Source organism: Oryzias melastigma, linkage group LG11, assembly GCF_002922805.2.
Source record: "Oryzias melastigma strain HK-1 linkage group LG11, ASM292280v2, whole genome shotgun sequence".
Taxonomy (NCBI): Eukaryota; Metazoa; Chordata; class Actinopteri; order Beloniformes; family Adrianichthyidae; genus Oryzias; species Oryzias melastigma.
In genome coordinates, this window is record NC_050522.1 from 25,917,884 (window position 1) to 25,936,003 (window position 18,120).

An 18,120-nucleotide genomic window follows, 5' to 3' on the forward strand; every position below is an offset into this window, starting at 1 on the left:
TGCAGTTTGTGCTTTTTCAAGCCTCTGGTTTTCATCTGATCCGACACGATTTCATCTCAAATTCTTCTAGAAATGTGAAAAAAATACTAAAAGGACATTTTAAAAACACAATTTTCATCAACGTGGGTCTGTACGGCGCCCCAAAAGGGACATTCAGGATAAAAAAAATTGAAGTCAAATTTTTGTTATTTTTTTTGTGGTTACTATCTGGTGCGCACCAGATAGTGATAAAGGGACATCAAAGTAAAAAACTTTTTTTTTTCTGATGACTAACTTGTGCGCACCAGGTAGTAAGGGGTGCATACGAAATAGTGACAACATTTTTTTTCAAAAATTGTACAGAGCCCCTTAAGTGACATCAAAGTTTAAAAAATTGAAGTAAAAAAAATGCTTTTTTTAAAAAATTGAAGTAAAAATGATTATTTTTGGGTTATTAACTGGTGTGCACCAGATAGTAACTTCTGTGCACCAGATAGTCCTTTGTACGCACCAGATAGTAACAAAATAGTAACAGATTTTTTTTCTAAAAATTGTATAGAGCCCCTTAATGTACATTACAGTTTAAATATATATATATAATTTAATTAAACTGGCTCCCTGTGCCCCTCAAGTGCAGGGTTGTGTCAGGAAGGGCATCCGACGTAAAAACTCTGCCAAATCACTGATGCGAAACAGTGGGTGCTGTTACGCTGTGGCGACCCTGAAAGGGATAAGCCGAAAGGGAACTACTACATTTTTTTAATTAAAGTATTTTTTCTGGTTACTACCCCAAATAGTAACTGGTACGTACCAGGTAGTAACAAAAAAATTGTATGGAGCCCCTAAAGGGACATTGAAGTAAAAAATTCAAGTAATTATTTTTTTTATTTTGTTGTTACTAACTGGTGCGCACCAGATAGTAAGTGGTGTGTACCAGTTATTATGCTTTTTTTATTTGAATTTTTAGAAAAAAAAACATTTTTTACTTCAATTGTTTTTATTTAACTTCATTGTCCCTTTAGGGGCTCCGATCTTAAAGGTTTGAACTTAACAGTATTTTCTCTTATATTTTACTTACTGCTCGGTGGTGTTTGTCAGACAGCCGTGCACTAGTGTACCGTGCACGTGTGACAAATACAATTTGATTCCTGAACCATTGAAAGGAACATATTTGGAAAATAGACATTTGTGTTGATTTGACTGTTTTCGTGTCTCCTAAAAATGCCCCCAAAGAGTTGCTCCTCATTTTCTGGGTTTCCCAGGTGAGTTTAGCTTAAAATGTAGAAAAAAGGAGACAATCTGTGAAAATCTGCATTCGTCTTCGCTGCAGACAGATCTCTGCTGTGAAACGGGTCACAGTCGACCCGAACTGAGCGCGCGTCTGCGTGTTGGAGGGTCTCCGTCCTGATTGACAGAGCGCGCCGCGCGCGTGCAGCTCCGCTCCCCTGACGGACCAATAACCGGCTTTTCTGTCCCATTTATGACACGAGCCAATCTGCCTCCAGCCGAGACCCTCCCTCTGCTTTTCACAGATTTGTATCCCCATTTTCCCCAAATTCATCTCACCCCTTCCACCCCCCTCCTTCAGCTCAGACAAACGCGCGCGCGCACAACACGCAGACGGAAGGAAGACTTCACACAGACTGATCTCTTACTGTTTCCTGTTCGTTTTCTGCGTCTGGGACGTCAACCAGCGTCTCCATCAGTCACTAGAGAGCGCTGTCCTCGCGTGCCACCCCCACCCCACACACCCTCCATCATCAAAAGGCCGCGGTTCAGTCGGTCCAGGCGCTGCGGCTTCTCCTTTCATCTGCGTCACGGTCGGTGGCTGGAGAGGTGCGCGCGCATGTGCGTAAAAGCGCATCCACTTCTCCTAAAAAAACATTTGAATAATATCATAAAGGCGCTCAGGGACGCAGTCTTCCGTTTTTCTTAATTTAACGCTTTTAAAGCTGAAATTGTAACAGTTAAAGATGAACGAGGTTTCACTTCTGAAGCCTAAAAACGAGGAAGAAAAGAAAACTGGCGCGGATTTAAGAAATGAAGCGACAAGTCGCATTTTAGTTCGAAATGTTTATATATTTATTCGAATTAAATAGAGTAAATAAATGAATCGGATCACATGTTACTGATTTAAAGTGATACATTTTTAAAATTAACTAAATATTTTTTTTACAATTAGATTTTTTATTTTTATTGAAAAAGAAAACATAAAAAATGATTTTTGTCTCCTTAAAGAGAAACTAAGCTGTTGATGTATCATTAATACATAAAGAAATGTCGGTAAATTGTCCTGATTTTAAATATTTTTACGAACAGATTAAAATACTGACTTTTTAAAATAGAAGTGATCGATAATTTGAGTTTATTTTTTACTCTAGATTATGAACGGTCCAATTATAGGAAACAAGCTGCACATGTGACGTTTTTTTCCACCTTTTTCCGGACCGAAATGTTTGTGATTTTTCGGCGTTTGTTGCAGAAGATGAAATCTGCAGCTGGTGAGTCAAAAAATGAAAATAATTTGTGTTTTTTTTTTGGATCCACACATTTAAGAAAGCAGTTTGCAGATTTCACACTCTCATCGCGTCGGTTTGCTTAAGATTTAAGGAAATATTTGTAAAAGTGAGGAACTTTTTTATTTCTAAAATTTAAATAATTAAAAAAATGGAATATTTTTAATAACGAATGTTATTAAAATAAAATTGTAATGTATTAGAGGTGGAAAACGCACTAAATAGTTTAAATACAAGTAGGAGACTAATTAAAAGGCAGCAGATTGGCTCCTCCCCTTTCCATCTGAGGAAGAAGAAGTGTGTGTTTGTGTGTTTGTGTGTGTTTTTGTGTGTCTGCATCGTATAAGAGCCGCCGAGCTTCTGATGTCCTGCCCACTGTCAGAGCTGAGCACGCGCCGCTAGTGCGAGGCTGTCACCTCCCCATCAGTCGTCAGGGAGGCGGGCTGCACTCACCGGGGGACTCGGCGGCATCTCCGAGGTTCGGGAAAGTTCTGTCCGATCTGAAGACCATGCAGTTGGAGAACATCCTTCCCAGCTCCAGCATCAACTTACCCAAGACCTTCTACAACCTGTCCTCCGCGGACAGCGGCGACCACAGCCCGCGGCCCACCGCGCAGCTCGACTACCCCGAGGTGGAGCGGCCGGAGTCCGAGAGCAGGAGCGCGCCGAAGAAGTTCCTGGGCGGCGTGGGCACCGGGATGCTGGGCGAGGGAGAGGGGGACGCTTTTAGCAAGGCCGACGGCCGGAAGGGCTCCCCGGGGCTGGGTGAGGACGAGCTGGCGAGCGGCCGACGGTACAACATAGACGAACTTGGCTCTGACCGCTACTTCATCTCGTCATCCCAGGCGAGCTCGGACATGGCCAACCCCTGCTCCCTCTTCCCCTACACCGGACAGAGCGGCTCGGTGTACGCCGGCTCGGGCAGCTCCAGGTACCCGGCCTCGCTCCATTACGGCTCCGTGCTGCCGCCCGCGGGCTTCTCCTCCCCGTCCGTGTGCAGCGGGCGGGGTCAGTTCGGCGGCGGCGGGTACCAGTTCAGCCAGGGTCCGGGCTGCTTGTACCCGTCCTACCCCGGGACGGGGGCGGCCATCGGCTCCATGTCCCTGCCCGGCTCTGCCGCCGGGGCCAGGGCGCAGGTCTACCTGTGCAACCGGCCTCTCTGGCTGAAATTCCACCGACACCAGACCGAGATGATCATCACCAAGCAGGGCAGGTGAGCGGCGCGGAGGCCCCAGGGCCGTGCGTAAAATGCGCACTTTTTACGCACGACTTTAAATCCTTTCAAATTTGCAAAAACACCTAAATGCATTAATTATACACCCTCTACTGACAATTCCCTAAATATTTTAAATAATTTCAGTATTTTTCAGATGTTTTATCACCAAAAAATGTTCATTTAAAACAAATTATTTTTTTTCCAGGCGGATGTTTCCTTTTCTCAGCTTCAACATCACCGGACTCAACCTCACGGCCCACTACAACGTCTTTGTGGAAATTGTTCTGGCCGACCCGAACCACTGGCGCTTTCAGGGGGGCAAGTGGGTCACCTGCGGGAAGGCTGACAACAATATGCAAGGTGAGTCCCCAGAAAAAAATGTCAATTTTTTACGCTTAAGAAGGCCTGAAATAAAATATCTTATCAGGTTTTTTATTCATGGAGGCCTCAGCTTTTATATAAGGAAATGTGTGATTGAGGAAATGTTAGTGTTAAAGAAAAATGCCTTTTATTAGGTTTTTAAATCGTTTCTTTAAATTTATGATGTTAGATGTAATAGTTACTTCATATTTACAGAGTTAATTGTAGTTTTTAAATTTTAAATATGTGTAATTTATTGTTGTACATTATTTTCAAGTTAAAAATAAGAATGAAATCTAAAGTTGAGACCTAAAAATGCTAATTTATTTTAAAACTAGATTGTAATTTTATCTTTTTATTTAATTTGTTTGAAAATGTTAATTTGAAAATCCTTAATGTGCAAATTTTCTATCATATTCAAGAAATTGTTTCTAGAAATGTATGACGTTTAATGTAATATTTGCTTTATATTTAAAGAGTTAAATGTAGTTTTTTTTAATTGAAATAATACAAATTTTATCAAGTTAAAAAAGAAAAAGAAAACCTAAAATTATGACCTAAAAATGCATTTTTTATAACTTAGATTATAATTGAATCTATTTATTTGAAAATGTTACTTTGAAAATCCCTAATGTGTAGATTTTTAATCATATTTATGTTTTTTATGTAACATATTTAAAAAACAAATTTACAGTTAAACAAACATGACGTAAAATTCAAGTAATTGAAGTTTTTCAGAGAGTTTTAGTGATATTTTTGTGGATTTGACTTTAAGGTAACAAAGTCTACGTTCATCCTGAATCCCCAAACACCGGCGCTCACTGGATGAGGCAAGAAATCTCCTTCGGCAAGTTGAAGCTGACCAACAATAAAGGAGCCAACAACAACAACACGCAGGTGAGGCGTTGATTCCTGCTGGACTAAATCAAAAACGAGGTCATTTTTTAGAAGTGATTTCATCTGTGTGCCCCGTTTGAGCAGAGTCAAAGCTGCTGCGTGTTCTTTTAGAAGTTGTGCTCATTGACCACTTCCCGTTTGCAGATGATCGTCTTGCAGTCGCTTCACAAATACCAGCCGCGGTTGCACATCGTGGAGGTGACGGAGGACGGCGTGGAGGACATGAGCAACGAGGCCCGAACCCAAACCTTCACCTTCCCGGAGAACCAGTTTATAGCCGTCACAGCTTACCAGAATACAGATGTGAGTTTTATTCTGCAGTTTTGCTCTTTCGTTGCCGTCAGACGTGCTAATGCGTCGTTGGTCTTCCAGATCACGCAGCTGAAGATCGATCACAACCCATTTGCTAAAGGTTTCCGGGATAACTACGACTCGTACGTCCGCCTTACCTCCTGCTTTGTGGTTGTGTTGGTTGACTCTGAATTGACGCTTTGATTCGTTTGTGGTTTTGCAGGATGTACACGGCCCCCGAGAGCGACCGGCTGACTCCGTCCCCGACAGACTCCCCCCGCTCCACGCAGATCGTCCCCGGCGCTCGCTATGCCATGCAGCCTTTCTTTCAGGACCAGTTCGTCAACAACCTGCCTCAGAACCGATTCTACACCGGGGAGCGCACCGTCCCCCAAACCAACAGCCTTCTCTCGCCACAGACCGAGGACGCTGGCGCCGCCGCCTCCGCCCAGCGCTGGTTCGTGCCGCCGGTGCAGCAGCCGGGCTCCAACAAGCTGGACCTGTCCTACGAGAATGACTATTCCACCAGCAGCCTGCTGTCGTACGGCATCAAACCTCTGTCCCTGCAGACGTCCCACGCGCTCGGCTACTACCCAGACTCCGCCTTCGCCTCCATGGCTGCAGGCTGGGGCACCAGGAGCTCCTACCAGCGCAAAATGACCACGGGCCTGCCCTGGTCCCCCCGCCCCAGCCCGCCAGCCTTTTCCGAGGACCAGCTGGGGGTCACGAAAGACAAGCTGCCCGAGGAGAACCTGCCGCCCACCTCCACCTGGATCGAGACGTCCGGCTCGCTGAAATCGGTGGACTCTATCGATTCTGGTGTCTACTCCATGGTGTGCAAGAGACGCAGGATGTCGCCCGGGGGCTCGAGTACGGAAAACTCCCCCACCATCAAGTGTGAGGACTTGAGCACAGAGGAATACAACAAGGACAATCCAAAAGGCATGGGTTATTATGCATTCTACACCAGCCCCTAAGACTGTATTTATTCAAGCATAACTATTTGTTTATGACTCAGTGTTCCTCGTTAATGTCTTTTTTGTTTTGTTTTTGTTTTTCTCTTTTCTCTAAAGGTGCCAAAGCTTAGTGTCCCCCCCTCCCAAGCAAGCTGAACATGGTTATTTTTCCAGGCCAGCCCCCCTCCCTCTCAAAACATGCATAGTGGTTGTTGTTTTGGTTTTATTATGAAAAAAAAGCATGTTTGACAATTATTTTGAAACTTCTTTTTTATTTTAAACCGATGTGGACCCCCCCCCCCACTGCATATTCAATCATATCATTTTTTGTTGTACAGTATTTGTGCACTTTAGGATGTGATGTATCTTGTACTGTACAAATTGTCTTCATGGAAGTGGTATTAAATGGACAAATAAAATTGCTTTTCATAAAGCAAATGACTTCTTCTATATGTGTCCTTCAAAAAATGATTTTAATTTGACGAAGATTTATTAAAGAAATGGGAATTTTGAAAATAATCTAATTTATTTTTTTATCTATAAATCTAAGTTTCTTTAATTTTACTGCACACATTACTTTTATTTAAGAAAAATACATTTTATCCACAATATGAATTGTAGAAACTTATTAATGGATGAATACTGGAAGTCTAACTCGACACGCTTCAATGGCAACTATTTCATCTCACAACATTCATTTTTGTTCTATTTTTCTTCATTTAAAATAAATAATTTTACATCTTTACATTTAAGCAGCATTTTAAGGATTTAAAGCATCAGAAAAGACAAAAATCCGATAATTAAAGCTGCTCCAATTGCATCGATAAACGCACAAAGCAACATTTCTAATATCCGTCGCAATAAAAGACAATCACGTCTTTAGCGGCTCCATTGTTCGGATCTCCATGTGAGGCTCATGGAAACATCCACATGAGCAAAAGTTTACTTCTATTCTGTTTGTGTTTCGTCCAAAAATGCACAATTAAGGAAAAAAAAAATCCCAACATTCGCACAAACACTCGTTGGCTGGCGTTGCGGGCACCTGCTTCTCCTCAACAAAAATACCTCATCTCCTCCCCGATGAGGAACCCAATTTGAATTGATTTACATACTCCGATTCTAATTAATTCTGTTGTCAGACTCCTTGACAAAGTGAGGAGCCTGACTAACTCCAATTAACACCTCCTAACAAGGTAGAGTGTTTGATTGCCCCGGCCTCTCAGGAAAGCTGTAAGAAAAAGGCTCATGGGTAAGGAGGGGGGGGGGCGGGTGGGATAAAAATGTTTTCACTCGTGCTTGTCAGCAAATAGTATCTGATGATGTTTTTCTTCTCTTTTGTCATGTCTTGACCTCTGTTGATAATTTGTTGTGATTTGGAGAACAGCTGTCGGGATTCTATTGGACGATAACGGCGGCCTCGGCGGCTGGAGGTGCGGCGGCGGCGACGTGTGAGGCTCTAACACCGCAGGATATGATACTCTTTAAATAGAGCCGTCTTATGTTCCTCTTTATGCTGACGATGTGCTTCTGTTTTTTAGTGGCAGCTACTATCCTGAAATGTATTGAAAACTTAGAATAAGGCTCACGAAACTTAAGGATTTTAAAGAAGAACTTAAATATAATTTAAGACAAAGACAATAAAACTAAGTGCCAGAATCTGGAGTTTCTTACTCTACACATGAGATTCTATCACTATGATTCCCTTTGTTCCGTCTTTAAATGTATTTTGGCAAACATTTGGCTTTGAACTAACTTACCACAAGTTATTCCTATTCTCCACAAATTTCCACTTTCCGAGTTTCCCACACTAATGAGCTAATTAGCTGGCTAAATGATTTAGTTTGAGACATTATGACACAGCCCATCTTGGAATTTTTCTACATTTTTGTCAGGAAGGCCACTAAATTTAAAACCTGTTCACCACAATTTAATGCTATATTTTAACTCAATTAAGCCCTTTTATAGTCCCACCCCAATCCTCTTTTGATCTATTTTCAGATAATTCCCAGTGGAAGTTTGATTATTTTTAGGAAAAATCGCAAAACGTGTCGTTTTCTAGGACATAATTTCTGCAGGAGTTAGCTAGAAATTAACCTCTAAATTGTGGGCAGGACTGTTGGGGGGGGTGCAACCTCACCCCCACTACCCGTCACCCATCTGTTTACACCAGGGGTCCCTAGATCCGGCCCCCTGAACTATATCAGAGAACCATGATTTATTTATTTTTTCCCACCCTGGCCATGCAATTGAGACCCACTCAGAATGTGACTCTTCATTTCCAGCCTTCTTTTTAGAACGTAACTTCTGCAATAAACGAGGGAACATTGTTTTGGTAAAAATGTAACACATATATACATGTAAAAAGTATGGAGCTATTTGGGGACATAAAGATTTGAAACCCAAATAAAACATTTTGACCAAAAAAAAAATTGGCGTTTGGCCAAAAAAATGTAAAATGTCCAAAACTTTTTGTTGTTTTAAAATAAACTTAATTATTTTCAGCTTTAAATGTTCTTTTTTTAAGTTTCAAAACTCAAAATTTCAATTTCAAAACTTTTAAAAAGCAGGGTTTTTATTGCGCCACAATGGGGCAAAAAGTTTTGAAACTGAAATATTTAGGTTTAGGTAAAAAAAGATTTGAAACTGAACACAAAGTTTTGAAATTGAAATTTTGAATTTTTAAACCTAAAAACCAGAACATTTTAAGCTGAAAACAATTACGCTTATTTTATAATAACAAAAAGTTTTGGACATCTTACTTTTTTTTGGCCAAGCACCAATATTTTTTTCAAAATGTTTTATTTGGATTTCAAATATTTATGACTCCACACAAAATACCTTTGTTTTGAAATAATATATTTTTTTCTGACACTTTCTGTGAAGATCTCAGAAAGGATTATTAATTATTGGTTACATGTAACTTTCTGGAAAACCTGAAATGTTTACGTTTAGACTCACCCTGTAATTTTTACACCTCTTCTGTTAGCCTACAAACTGACCGCGGCCTCACATCAGAGAAGAAAACTGTTATGTGGCCCTCACATGAAGTTTGGAGACCCCTTGTTTACACCATAGACATATATTAATCACTGGATAAAGCGAGATGTTGACGTCACCCATAGAAAATGCCCTACCTCCAGATCAAGAATCAGGACAAATCAGTCAGCTTAGCTTCCTGGTACGGCCGCCGCCATTTTTAAACCAGTCGACAGTGATTGGTCCGAGACGGTCTGAGTCACGTTTTTAGAGGAACTACGTCGCTAATTATGAGTGAGCTTGTTCGAAGTCCACAGCTGTCAATCAAACGTTGGAGGTTGGGCCAGAGGGGACCACATGCTTTTACTGAGGCACCTGATTGGTCAGTTTATAACTTAAGTAACTTGCGGTAAGGAAAAATATCTTAAAAAAAATAAAATTAGAAAGAAGATTTTGAAAAGAAGTTATCAGAGCAAGAATGGTTATTCTGACCAATAGAATGACTGAGTAATAAGGGTCTATTTCACAATAGAAGTCTGTGGGATTTTGACTTCTTGGAACAAGCGGGTACTTCCTGTTTGGTTGATATATCCAGTGAATATACAGTCACTAACTTACAGCCCCTCCCAAGCTAACATTCGCGATGCAAGGAAAATAGCAGCAATGTCAAAGCTATCCAATCATACAGTTCTGATCCAGATTCCAGATCAGACCAGGAAAACAAAGATGTTCATGGATCTATATGTCTTCAAGTGGATGCATCAGAATGGAGCAGAGCAAGGGGATTGTGTGCCACCTACAGTATCTTTTTCAAACTGTATGGTTTGTCTGCTCCTCATTTCCGAATAAAGAAATACTCAGAAATGCAATTTTGAGCTCAATTTTTTTACGTAAATTTTACGTATTGATTTGTTCATTTATTTGACGGGGACATTGGCCACTAAAAAACGTTGGTGCCAATGAACCAACGTTAGCTACAAAGCTATTTTCCCTGGACTGATGGTGAGATTGTCTACCTAAAAAACATAAAATTAGAAACAAAATGCAATGCAAGCATAAAAACAGTAATATTTTTTAAAAGGTAAAAATACGAGACATACATGGTCAATACATGTTAAGACCCATTAGAGTGGGTCTTAAAGACTTTTTCAGGATCTGTAGCCGCTCTGACAACCAAAAAAAAAAAACTTTCCTGTTTGTATTCTTATCAACGTGACTGTTTTTGAATTCAGATTAATCCTCTGATGCTCGTTTTTGTGGTAAGTTTTCCTCCTAAACTTGTAACCATTCAAGCAAGAAGGTAGAATAATCAATAGACACCTTGACTGCATGCTTGCAGTAGTGATGTTTACTTGAAGGAGGCTTACGCTCTGGGAGATGATAGACACCGGAGCTCCACATTGTTAACATCGTTCACTGCCATCTTATAATTGACTTACTTTTGTTGGACCTTTCAAAATAAAATCCTTAGTGAAACTTGTTTCGTGTGTGCGGACGACCAACCGCACGCCTTTGTCCTTCCCTCAGGCCGTCCTCTGGTTACCATCTTCAGAATCCGTGTAAGGCGGGCCGAGGAGGCTCTGAAAGTGCTGACATCTAAACGCACATGGCGCCCCGAGGCCGTTTCCTCACCTTCAGTCACACACTATTACTGCTCTCACTGACTAAACGCGGCCACGGGCAGACACGTGTCTGGGTCAGGATTGTTTTAAAAGTCGGCTTCACTCAGAGCGTAGCAATTATGTTTCCTCTTCATGCCATATTTTCTCTTTTAATGTGTTGATAAATGTCAGATCTTACATGGTCATCAAGCCAGTTAGAATCATGTGGAATTGTTCCTCGGGACACGTGTTTCCTTTGATCTTTGTCTTTTAGGACAAAAGATTAGTCATGAGTCAAATCTGAAGTGATACCCCAAAACAAACATCTGAACATTGAACCACAGTTCTTGAAACTTTTGTTCCTCTATAAAAGAAATGTTTGTTTTTTTCTGGAATTGCTCAAAAGTGAGTGAGACCTCAAGTTATCATTGCCACAACTGTTTGGACCAGAGTGTTGAGTGTTGGCACAGTCCACGGAGGTGCCGAAGAGCGTGGTGTCAGTGCCCTTAGACAGCGTGTGCATCCAGCAAGCGGGGCAATGGTCCACTGGCGCGTGCATAATGGTGGAGCGTCTCCCACGGCTAAGCTGCACTTAACAGTACATTGATTTCAAACCTCTGCCTTCCCTCCGGAGGCCAGTGGAACGCTCCTCAACAGGTCGGACCGCTCCCAGAGTCTTCAGCGCCACCATTTACCGCCACCCCTCCCAGCAACCGCCAGTCCTTGTGTGGATTGAGGTGCACCGCGTCGGCCGTAGGACTTGGTTCTCCCCCTCTTTTCCTCCTGCGAGTGTCCCCGAGGAGGAGGAGGATGCAGGGGGAGTACGCCTCTTCATCTGAGGCACCAGGGCGGAAAAGCTCTGTGGTCAAAATCAATGCAATGGCACTTTGGTGAGCGTTCTTACAGATTTCAGAATTCTCCCCCTCAGAGGGCCCCACCACTCAAGAGAAATTATAAAAGGCTTGTTTTAATTCTTGAATCTTTTGGGACAAACTTTGCAGAAGCCAGTTATTTTGCAGCCTCCATCTGTTTTAAAAACAGCACATCCTGTCCTGAGATACCAATGCGTTCTCACTCCTAACTCGTCACATATTGACGTTTGGTTAAAGACCCCTCCACGTAAAAAATTGACGTTTTGGGTGTCCCCAACTTGTCGTTTTTTGATGTGCTGGGTGTTCCCATTAAATCATGGGTCCCCAACCTCTGGGCCACGAACCAGAACCAGTCCAGCACCTGGACACAGAGCACACCATTACCCTAACCCAATACCAGTACCATGACCATAAGCCAGTACCAGTTTGCGTCTGGTACTGCATCCGGTGCCGGGTTAGGGAACTGGTACTGGACGTGTCCCAAGGACCAGTCGGCATCTTGTAATGTGTTTGGTACCACATCGGGTAATGTATCCTGAGGACCAGTGTGTACTGCATTCGGTACCACAACCAGTACCACGTCCAGAGGACCCGTCGGCGTCCTGTCCTGCATTCAGTACCACATCCAGTACCGTGTCCGGAGGACCAGTCTGTACTGCATTCTGTACTACATCTGGTAATGCGTTTCTAGAACCAGTCTCTACTGCATTCGGTACCACATCAGGTAACGTGTCCGGAGGACCAGTCTGTACTGCATTCGGTACAACGTCCAAGGACCAGTTGGCATCCTGTACTGCATTCGGTACCACAGCTGGTACTGTATCCGGAGGACCAGTCTGTACTGCATTTGGTACCACATCCGGTACCATGTAAGGAAGAAGCAGTCTGTCCTGCATTCAGTACCACATCCAGTACCGTGTCCGGAGGACCAGTCTGTACTGCATTCTGTACTACATCTGGTAATGCGTTTCTAGAACCAGTCTCTACTGCATTCGGTACCACATCCGGTACCATGTAAGGAAGAAGCAGTCTGTACTGCATTCGGTACCACATCAGGTAACGTGTCCGGAGGACCAGTCTGTACTGCATTCGCCACCACGTCCCGAGGACCAGTCAGTGTCCTGTACTGCATTCGGTACCACAGCCGATACTGCATCTGGAGGACCAGTCTGTACTGCATTTGGTACTACGTCCAAGGACCAGTGGGCATCCTGTATTGCATTTGGTACCTCATTCGGTACCGCGTCCCGAGGGCTACAGACCCTTGATTTTACGAACAGCCAGCAAGTAAAAAAAAAAAAACGACGAGTTGGGGACACCCAAAACGTCAAATAGTGACGTGGAGGGGTCCTTAACCAAGCGTCAGTCTGTGTCGATTTGGGGATGAGAATGTGTAGGAGATACAGCTATAGTGGGACTTAAGAAAGTTTCTGATTCAGCTCCAAAGAAGGAAACTTTCTTTGTCATTACATACCCCACTTTACCAACTCCTTCCTTTATGAGAGTCTCAGCACAGGTGGATGCCAGAGTGCTGCTGTTGCTGGTTCTTTTTATCTGACTCATCTCCCTGCTGCATTGTTCCCATGCATGTTTCAGGAAAACACAGCACACGTCTTCCTGCACTAATAGGCCCTCAGCCTCTTTAAGACTCAGGGCACAATTAGGAGGTGATAGTTTGATCTCCCACCTCACAGCTCTATTTTTGAGCTGCCGCGTGATCGTGTCGGATGTTGAACGAGCTCTATTTAAAGGAAGATGCCAGGCAGCTCTGGAGGAACTTTGTGTTGGATCAAGACTATCAAGCATTGCTTTAAAATTTGAAGAAATAAGTAATTGCATTTTTTTTTGGTCATCAATAGATGTTCTTGAATATGTTCAGAACAGATGAGTTTCATTTATGTTTTTTACATTTTAATTATTTTATATCATAAAAAAATCAATATGCTAATGGTGTAATAATATAGATTTTTTTCATTCAACTCCAAGAAGGATTTGCCTTTTCTGACCCACTGACTTTTGCTCTGTACAGCATTGCCATCTTCTGGTAGAACCATGTTACTACAGCTTGGTAAAGAAGACTAAACACAAATGTTGTCATGTAAATCATTATGAATTATGGCCTTTTATGTTTTTTAACAATGTTTATGCTGCAGCTTGCGGTTTCCATGGCAACAGACTCCCATTGTTTGTGGCAGGAAAATTGACTAGAAACAAAAAGAAAAGGAAGAAAAAAGGAGTAATCAAATTGGTGTTCAGATTTTTTTTTCTTTCACTTAAGTTGTTCACATGTTCATTTGTTTTATTTAATCTTCTCTTTTAGGTAATTAGTTTTCAGTCTGGTTAGTCAGTCTTAGTTCATCTGTTATCACCTTTTTCTCCAGTTTTACAAATGTGTTTTTTCGTGCTTGAGTTTAGTTTATGTCATTTTAGTTTAATCATTAATCAGGAAAAATGTATGATTAAATATTCTGCATTGTCTTTGTTCTTTTGCTCTAAATTGAGCGGAGTCCTGCATTAAATGGTACATAATAAATTAGCCACATACAGAATGAAGGAATGAACTCTCATCATAGTTCGGGTCTCCTACATTTTGGGTTCCAGACAAAATATTCCAAACAAATCTGTGCAGTTAAGTTTAAGATTATCAAAGCTTCTGGAGCAGAATTGGCTTCTTAGTGTATAAAATCTTCTTCTGAGACTTCCAGCAAAATACTGACTTAAACTCAGAAAAAAACACAAACATTTATAGAAATGATTGACAGAATTGAATAGAAACCACATCTGATGTGCAAAACAGAGATAATAGACACCAACTGTCCACTTTATTAGGTACATCTTGCGAGTAGGTGTGATTGTGGACCTGTGACAGAGTGAACCCTGCCTTTGACCACGAGTGGTCGGGTTAGGTTCTGGCATCCCCGTCACCCCGCAAGAGACAAAATGGGTTTAGAAAATGGATGGACGGACCTTGCTAGTGCTGGGTTGGACAACTTTTTGCCTTCAGACCTTCCTTAACCCTTTAACTGCCTGCTCAACCAAATGGTGGGAAACTTTTGGGAAATATGTTTTTAAAAATATGAATTGTGTAGAATTCCCCAAAGTACAGAGTCCCTAAAGAGAAATTGAAGAAAAAAAAAATGAAGTAAAAAAAAACATTTTTTTTCCAAAAATTGAAATATTAAAAAAAAGAACTCTGGTTAGAAACACATCAATTAGTAGCCAGAACTTTTTTTTTTTTAATTCATTTTTTATTCATTTTTTAGAAAAAAACAATTACTATCTGGTGTGCACCAGCTACTAAACCACACTTTTTTTGGTAAAAATTAAAGTAGTAAAAAAAGATTCTGGATAGTAACTGTTGCGCACCAGATGGTAAGTGGTGTGCAAAAGTTACTATTTGGTGAGCATCAGTTACTAACCAGATTTTTTTCTTTTTACTACTTTTTTATTTTAATTTTTAGAAAAAAAGTTCTGGTTAGTAGCCAGAACTTTTTTTTACTTCATTTTTTTTTACAGAACCCCTAAGTATTTTTGTAATTTTTATTTTGTAAATTTAATTTTTTTTTACAGTGTCCCTAAGTATTTTTAGAAAAAAAATGTTACTTTAATATATATACGCATATATATATATATATATACATATATATATGTATATATTCCTTCAGAGGCTCAGTACCAAGGCAATAAGCGGCGAAAAAAACAAAACAGTTTGGGTTTTTTTGAGGAGGGGGGGGTAGTTAAAGGGTTTATCCTTGGTAGCATCAATTCAACAAGGTACTGAAAACATTTCTTAGAGAATTGACATGTACCATTAAAAAATCTTTCAATTGAAAAAAATCGATTTTAGAAAATATCTTTCAGATTGATGGTAGGTTTATTTTACTATAATGCAAAAAATGACTGAGTGCCATCACATCAACACACGTGATGGAGCAGAAACTGATCAACCGTCATTACAAGACTTGACCATACAGTGTGGATTATTCTGATGTGGAAAAACAACAGTGGGCTGAACTTTATCAAACTAAAATGTGAATGGACTTTATTCCTGTTTACTTGTTTGTTTGTACACATATTTAATTGATTATCTTGAAGAAATACAAGGAATCTGGAAAACTTCACCGGCACTGTTCAGTACCAGTTATTTATCTCTGAGTAACTGCTGGACGTTTTGGATAAAGATGTCCTGGATCAACTATGAATCGGATTGGCAACCACAGATTATGATACGAATTGAATTGTTGTTAAAACTAATTGGTACACTCATACTATCAAGGCCTCTAAAGCAGAATTGGCTGCTTAGTGTAAAAAAAAGTTTGGTCTCCTGCAGCTTATGGTTCTTCTAACAACTTATTGACCAAAAAAACACAAACGTTTATAGAAATGATTGACAGAAATGAATAGCATCGGAACTATAGCTGGTATGCAAAACTAAGATCGTGTATGTCCTGGATGATACACACATATCAAAGGTCTAGATTAGCGATCTGCAACCTGCAGCTCCAGATCCACATGTGGCTCTTTTATCTCGATGGTGGCTCCTTGACCAAACGTTAAGTAAGTCATGAAGACTGCTGACCCAGCCATGTCGACCGTTGGAGACGTGGTTCCCTCGTGCACAGCAGCCGATCGGTTCCGTTTGCGCTCCAGAACCTCTTCTGCTGAGATGGAAAAAGCGAGTTTTTTTCCATCTAATTTTTATTCCATTGAATTTCTGGGCCATCGAAAGGTTGAGTCTCAAAATTAAAAACACTGAAATATTTAAGATAGAAAATAATATTTTGGGACATAAAATTTTGCTTTTGGAAGTTCAAAAAATACAAAAGAAAATTGAAAGGTTTAAAAAATTCAGAATCTAATGGAACAGAAAAACTTCTGTAGTTTTTTTAGGACATAGTTTGTGCAGAGCGGCAGGAGTTCAGAAATTTCCCTCCGAGTTGTGGGCAGGACTGTTAGCTCAAAGTAAGCCTACCCTTATTTCCCATGATCCCCATGTTTACAATTTCGAGGGGACTCTGGTGACACCCAAAAGGCGCCAGCATCAATCTGTAGCTGGAAGCGGTAATCGCAACTTTAGCTGGTTGAATAAGCGAAATTTCCTAAATATTAGGAAACCATCTAAATATATTATTTCAAAGCCTTTTCAGAACTATCAGCTTTTACACCTTTGAATGTGAATAAACTGCAAGAGTTTTTTCTCCGTGAATGAGATGATCAGAGCCGCTAAATGCCGTTTTTTCTCCATAACAAAGAGAGTCACAGAGAAAAAAAAAGCGTCAAAAAGGGTCGATAAAAGAGAGAAAAAAAGGAAAAAGGTTAAGTTTAAAACGATATTTTTGTTGCGGCTGGCTCTGGAAGAGGAAGGCAGCCACGATTTGTCGACTAACGGTAAATTGAGTATTAAAACAGTCGACAATTACTTTAATAGTCGATTAGTCGTTACTTTATATTATATGGTGTCAGAGTGTTTGTGAATTTGAAAGTTATTATGGCATTCTGCTAGCTTTTTGGACTTTTTTTTGGCGTTTATTAAAGTTTTTTTAGGCTATTTTAGAGTTTAGCTAATATTTCAGCTACATGCTAGGTATTTTGGCTAATTTAGGCTTTTTTTGTTTGTTTTTTAGGCTAATTTGGCATTTATCTAATATTTTAGCTGGTTATCGGCTTTAGCATTTTCAGGTATCAACTTCAGCACTTTTAGCTATCAATTTAAGTGTTTTTCACTATGGTCACTAGCATCTTCAGCAGCCAAATTCAGCTTACAGCATTTACACTAGCATTATCACGGCTAATGCTATATATCTAGTTTTTAGTTAGTTTAAAGCTAATGATGGTTAAGATGTGTGCTTTACATGACCCAATTATTCGACTAATCAGAAGAAATAATCAGTGATTTGTGGACTGTTAAAATAATGTTTGTAGCAGCCCTACTTCCGGCTATTAATTTTTGGGCGCCATATTTTTTCTCTGCTAGATTCTCCTGACATTTTCTGCTGCTAGCTTGGAAGCCCCCTAGCAACCACAAGCTGATATTAACAAGATGTTAGCTTAACAAAAACGCCGAACAGTATCGGAAATACTATTTTTAGCTTTAGATGAAAAAAACATAGACGTACCTATTTGTCTTCAGTGGATACATCAGAATGGAGTGGCGCTTGTGGCCCTCCGACTCTCTCACTTACCTTACGGCTATAAGCTTTTTCATTTTTCGTCTGCTCCGTATTCTCTACAAAAACAATAAAAAATAATTAGAAAATAACATTTTAAAATAATAATAAAAATAATGATTAATATTAGATAATATTCACTTTTCAGTACTTCTTTTCAAACACGTCCTGCAGGCTTTCCAGCAACTGAAAATGAAGCCCCGCCCCTATACTGCCTCGTTTAATTTCATTGGCTCTCGATGTCGTGCTTTTAAATCTGAATGGCTGACAGCTGCTGTCATTCACCGCG

At 40.6% G+C, this 18,120-nt stretch overlaps 1 protein-coding gene and 1 long non-coding RNA gene across 2 annotated transcripts; one reads left to right on the forward strand and one right to left on the reverse strand.

Annotated features, from left to right (window-relative positions):
• Positions 1–2,805: 2,805 nt before the first annotated feature.
• On the forward strand, positions 2,806–6,648 carry eomesa (eomesodermin homolog a; the record flags this gene model as incomplete). The annotated part of the gene is given in 7 exon segments (XM_024298446.2): positions 2,806–3,708; positions 3,917–4,071; positions 4,847–4,968; positions 5,113–5,271; positions 5,341–5,402; positions 5,483–6,201; positions 6,333–6,648. Coding segments are annotated over 7 exon segments (2,134 nt in total), but the record flags the coding sequence as incomplete, so codon positions are not given.
• Positions 6,649–15,738: 9,090 nt separating this feature from the next.
• Positions 15,739–18,096, reverse strand: LOC112162619. The gene is made up of 3 exons (XR_002922109.2): positions 17,973–18,096; positions 17,781–17,890; positions 15,739–16,322 (listed from the first exon to the last, which is right to left on the reverse strand). It is a non-coding gene; the product is annotated as an uncharacterized LOC112162619 (long non-coding RNA).
• Between the last annotated feature and the right edge of the window lie 24 nt (positions 18,097–18,120).